This window comes from Typha latifolia, chromosome 3 (genome assembly GCF_019914945.1).
Source record: "Typha latifolia isolate L0001 chromosome 3, TyphaL0001v2, whole genome shotgun sequence".
Taxonomy (NCBI): domain Eukaryota; kingdom Viridiplantae; phylum Streptophyta; class Magnoliopsida; order Poales; family Typhaceae; genus Typha; species Typha latifolia.
The window spans coordinates 4,362,053-4,368,052 of NC_133088.1; the positions used below are offsets into that span (position 1 = coordinate 4,362,053).

Here is a 6,000-nt window from a genome sequence, read left to right on the forward strand (position 1 = left end):
CCTATTTTGCAATTGAAAAGCTTAATTTCCTTTTGATCTTTTCTCTCCTTTGGGCTGGCCTTGATATAATGGGCAGGGATTAAAAGCGAGTCATATATATATATATCATATAGGAGGACTGTTGAGATTAGTGCTACTAAACTAATGTCATTGGAATTTACAAAAGTTTAGACTTGTACGACACTTCCAGCTTGCTCAAGAGGAGGGGATTAAAACAAATTAAAATCGATAGTCTTTTAATTTTTAAGTTTAAAACTCAAATATGAATAAGTAAGTTACACGGAAACGCGAATAATAATTCCAACCACCATGTCATGTGATAGACCCCAGAAGTTTATCCCAAAAGTTGGATAAATAGACATCAAAACCTCGATACTTCTAGTGAGAGAGAACGACTAGTTATCCACCAGTCAAACGACGAAACTTATTCCCAGACGTGACGTGACGTGACGTGACGTTATTTTTTTATATGTTCTACCTGCCCGTTAACTCACTATTCTCGAGTTAACGGACAACGACTTAAACGAATACCTAACCTAAACCCCTCTCATTTATTGCCTCGGGATGCGGTGCCTTAAACTCCTCGCCCGTTAATCATCCAACGGCTGAGATCGGCCCCGGATAAATAACGTTATTCTATTCTCTCTTTTTTTTGAATAAAGTTTGGTGGCTGAACGACTATCCCCGTTTTAACGACGGTTATAAGTTATAACACAACTCTCACGTGTTACCAAGATTTCAACGTTAGTGGGACTCCTCCCCGGATCGACGGTCGAGATCGTCCGCCCGTCCATCACGGGAGTGAACAGTTAGTTGTCTATAAGTGCTCTCTTCCGAGTTCCAATACAAGAGTCAAGGGCATTTACGTCATTTGATCATTTAATATTTTAGAGGGGTTTACAAATAACACCCTGAATTCCTAGACGGGGGAGTTATTTATGATTTTTCAAAATTTTGAGATATAATAAGCACGAAAACGAGGCGTAGGATAACAAAAGCAAGTGTAAACCCAGCAATCCTTACCACTTCACAGCGCGATCGGCATTTTTCTACATCGGCCCATTAAAAAGCAAAAAAAAAAAAAAAGAGAAGGTGAAACGTCAAAAATCCCGAAATTACCCTTGCTCAACCAACCACCGAGTCACTGTGCTTCTTTTAATATATAACACGGACAGGGGCAAAACCGAGTCGAGTCAACAAGTCTGCTCGCGCGAGTGGGAAAAAAGGGCCCAAAAAAAAAGGGAAAAAAAAAGAAAGAGAACAAGCCGAGTCCTAACCGTCGTCGAAGGCGGAGTCGGCGAGGGAGTCGAGAACTCGGCGGAAGACAGGTACGGGGCACGGGATCCGGAGCACGCCGCGCTGCTCGTAGCCGTACTCCTGGGCCGACTGGCGCAGCAGCTCGGCGAAGGCGGGCCGGCCCAATAGCTCGGCCCGGACGACGAACCGCTCCATCTCCTCCCCGACGTAGACGGGGACATGGCCCTCCGGGGCCACCTCGCCGCGCCGCCGCCGCCGGTCCTTGGGCGCGCGGAGCGGCTGGTACTGGGAGGAGGAGTCGGCGACGCGGGAGAGGCGTCGGATCATCTGCCTCATTTGAATCGAACGGCCGGGAAGGGGAGGGGGGAAAATAGAGGAGTGGTAGTGGGAATTTATTGGGAGGTGTTAGGGGGGTATTTATAGTTGGGGACTGGGGGGGGTAGGGAAGGGATTTATAGAATTTGGGGGAAAGAGGAACTGGAAAAGGAAAAGAAAAAGGAAAAGGGAAAGGGAAGTGGAGAGGCTGGTACAAGTGGGAGTACATGGCAGGTACGAATTTAAATGGAGAAAAAAAATATATATATATATAGTTAGATAATGATTTAGCTGGACGAAATAGAACATCCATCAGGACGTCTATCCAATGGCAATGACCCACGTGTAAAGGCATGTTAGATAAAGTTTGTTTGTCGGTTGTAGGTGAGTTTGGTTTGTTATCGGAAAATACCACAACAAGGGTCTCTCAAGTCCCGCATTATACGGTTCATACCAAATTATAACATTTAAAAAGTAAACATCTCTTTTGTTCAGCATTACATGGTATGAAAATTAATTAATTATCCTCGACATGAATACAATTTAACTTAGTTAGCATATTATGACACTTTTTTTTAGTTCCAATTATTCAAACTAATTATTAATAGATTTGTGAACCATTTTAAAGCATGCACATAAAGTGTGTTAATCTCAAAAAGATGTACAGATGTTAGTAGTACTATGTTGGTGGTGCTCCCCTGTCTTCCAAGCAACCAAACAAGCATCTGGGTACATTTGGCCTAGCTCTCCGAGCTCCGACACCTGGCGCAACGAAGAACGTCAATTATAATTCAGCAAGGCCAGTCACTTCTCTCCCCTCTTTTGTCACACTTCACAACGTCCCCAGCACGCCATGTGATTCGGATCCAATCCAGCCCGATGTGCACCAACAAACAAAACAAACAGTGGAGTTTGGTGGCCATTTTTTGCCGTCATCTGAAGCCATCTCAACTTCCGACCCCTCCCCCAAATTAATTCCGTACATGCCCCCCCCCGGCTTTGGGACCCAAACTTAACACCACATCTTGTTCGTTTGCGGCGATGTCGAGCTCCTCCTTATTTTAACTAGAGGTGACGTGTAGTGCCTCGGCCGGACGACAACCGCGTAGACTGTAGTGTATGGAAATGGTCGTGTAGTTTGGGTCACGTCTTGTATTATTTAATCGTGTTCTAGAACTTAATAATTCCTTATTCTTATTAGATAGGGGCACTAAGTAGGTTGTATAGAATATCATATCTATGGCATCCACTGCTTCACGATTAACTCAGTGGGATTAAGGTACAAGGGGAAAAACATTGCTAAAAAGAATTTTAATAACTGAAACAGGATGGCAATTGCTTATAAACATAACGTATATCCCCAGAAATTCACTTTGAATAAACATTATTATTATATTATAATTATTTTTTCTATTTATTTGCCAAAATTTGTAGATCTGGGAATAAAGGAGGAATTAGGCCAACTTTATCCGGGTGGAAAGGTATAATAATAATAATAATAATAATAATAAAGGAGAATAAGGGGACAGTTGTTCATCACTCCATAGTCCTCCTGTGTTCCGTATTTTAATTCGGTACGGTTTCCGTGACTCCAGAAGCCGGACCCACCACTTAGAGGCGTTACCACTTCACGGCGTAATCCCGACAAAAAGCGGGAAGGGGGAAACGAGGAGGATGCGGTTGTCCCTCCTCCGGTACGATAACTTTATTCGCGGATTGCGAGCTTACCCACGCCTGCTGCAAATGACCATAATGCCCGTTACTTTAAGGGTAAAAAATTATTATAATCCGACGAGATCGAGATAAAGCCCCCGAAATATTTTATGATTATAATGTGTTATCCTTCGAAAAGGATGAAGTTTATCAGTGACTTGACCAATTCAACGTATAGTAACGCAGAAAGAAGTTGATAGAACAACCTAAAACCTACCTGATGTTTCTAAACCATATAAATGTTTGATTGATTTCCTCCTGGAAGGCAGTTAGGAGAAGGGCGTTTCAGTAATTCGAACGTTATGGGATCCACGACCACGTCAGGTCGCCGTACGGCGGATCTCCGACCGTGACGTGGAATCCCAACCGGTACCGACCGCACGAGCCTGGGCGTCCGTGCTCGCACGTGACGCTAGCCGTACGTTGCGCTGCATGGCAAAAATACCGCCCCGCCCCCCCCCCCCACCACAACCCGTCCTCCTCCGGGCGAGCTGGTTTAACTGCCACGTGGAGGAGATCTAGGTAAGTGAAACGGCTCGCGGAGTAATAGACCGGAAGCACGCGCGTCCCACCACCACCTTTTTTTTTTTGTTTAAAAAAAAACAAAAAATTACTATTTGTAGGTGGAGCAACTTGCAGTGGTCTCTCTCTCTCTCTCTCTCGTGACTCGTGGCTTTCGCCCCAAAGCAAGGCAAGGCAGTGCTCTCACTTTGCAGTTTAACACCTTATATTTAAGTAATTTAACAGTCGGTTCTGCACAGATAATTAACCTTTAAGCAGTTAACACCATATATTTTAGTAATTTAACAGTTACACTCTAATGGCAGTCAGTCTTATTAATTCATCATATTATTAATTACTACGCAGCATTAACAATTCACCGTATTATTTTATAAAAAGAGAAGAGATCTAAAGAAGGATTATTTGATGGCCGTACGTTCCGGATCCAGGGCGTATCAGTTCGGTCTCTTTTTCCTTTGGTCAGAGCTTTTGTGGCGTGTACGTATTTTATTTACAAGTGCGATCCACGTGTCATGGCCCCATTGCTTCTAATACATGCTTTATATGTATATATATATATATATATATATATATATATATATATATATATATATATATGGTCGTATGGGTGGGACTAATGTTTGTGAGAGGTGACGAGGAAAAGTTGACGATGCCTTTGCTGAAAAAGACTTTCTTTATTTGTATAGTATTTAGGTATATATAATGCTTATGGTTAAAGTTTAATGATCTCTAAATTAAGTTTTGAGAGAGATGGAGAGAGAAGGAACGTGAGGCGAAGGAAATAATTGATTACTTTATTCTATCTCTATAAGGAGTAACAATTATTAACCTTTCGAGGTTTGAACATTGCACTTAAAGTGCATGCATGTCACTTCTTTGGACTAATGCGTTCTTTGAGATTGAGAGGATGAGCATGGAAAAAAGAAGAAGATGAAGATAAGAATTAGTTATCTTACTTTCTTTCTCTCTCTCTCTCTCTTTTTAACTTTTAGAGAGAGAGAGATAAAAAAAAGATTCTAGATAACTTAATGATATTTTTAAAAATTAGAACCTTCTAATTTGGAGATTGGCTTTCTTGGTTATTAGTAAATTAAGTTACTTGTCTCATTGGGAAAAGAGAGATGAGTAAGCATGAAAAGAAAATTTAGCCCCACCTTTGGCATTTCATACAACTTGACTTAGAATTAACAACCTTTTAGTCCAAGGTTTTGGCTTCTAATCTGCTAATTTAGAAACCAGACATATTTTTGTTTCAAAAGTTAATTGCCAACTCAATGTAGTATTTTGATTATCCTCCTAGAGATTTGTAGAGAATCACTGACAATTTAGACAGAAATATTAAATTGATCTCTAACTCAGTGTAACCACATCGTATCTGAAAGAATTACATCTTAAGAGTCACTGAGACGAAATGATCAACTTAAAATGTTATTAAGATCAAGGAACCAATCACCGAATTCAATCGAGAAAGGCTTTATATATATAGTCGTGAGGATTGACCGATAATTTGTAAGACTATCTTATAACTACGTACTATAGTTATTAGCGATCAGTTTCAATTTAAATTTAAAATTATAATTTTTTATTTAGGTTTTGAGTTTTCTATATAAATTTTGTGTGTTTGAGATTGTATTTCTATGCATATTATTCCACATTTTATTATTTATATGTTTATACATTTTCAAAAGAGACATTTCGCCACAAATTAATTCCCAATCCCAATCGCAATGCGTGCCACGTAAAGGGCAATTCCTTTTTTCTAAGACATAAATTAATATTGTGGTACATTAGGTGATAGTGAAGGTCAGTATAAGAGAGTAATACGATAACTAGGAAAGCGGTGCCCACAAATGCTTTGTGACCAATTTTATGAACTTTAATGGCAATGAGAAAGTAGAGAGAAAGTTTTGACGATTGTGATGCTTCCATGCACTAGATTTGTAAAAGTAAGTAAAAGGATTGTGATGCTTCCATGCACTAAATTTCTAAAAGTTAGTAAAAGTATATGGTTTGCATTGCATCAATCTAAGTTGATGGTACTTTCAATATAAATGATTGTCGATATTTATGTTTATGATTAAAGTGAGAAGAGATATCGAGCCCACTTATCAATTACTTAAATGTCTGATTATATTTGTTTGGCAAAATTATTAGGGTGATTACCTCCATCTCTCCTCTCGGCACCTCCCCTTT

General features: G+C 40.2%; 1 protein-coding gene across 1 annotated transcript; it reads right to left on the reverse strand.

The window, feature by feature from the left end:
• Window positions 1-984: 984 nt before the first annotated feature.
• Window positions 985-1,683, reverse strand: LOC140784512 (auxin-responsive protein SAUR71-like). Its single transcript, XM_073131981.1, has one exon. The coding sequence runs from the start codon at window positions 1,591-1,593 to the stop codon at window positions 1,273-1,275; it is 321 nt and encodes a 106-aa protein (XP_072988082.1). The 5' UTR covers window positions 1,594-1,683; the 3' UTR covers window positions 985-1,272.
• Between the last annotated feature and the right edge of the window lie 4,317 nt (window positions 1,684-6,000).

Bases quoted from the DNA above. Each gene is read 5' to 3' on its own strand.
- LOC140784512 (XM_073131981.1), bottom strand. From the start codon at position 1,593: ATGAGGCAGATGATCCGACGCCTCTCCCGCGTCGCCGACTCCTCCTCC.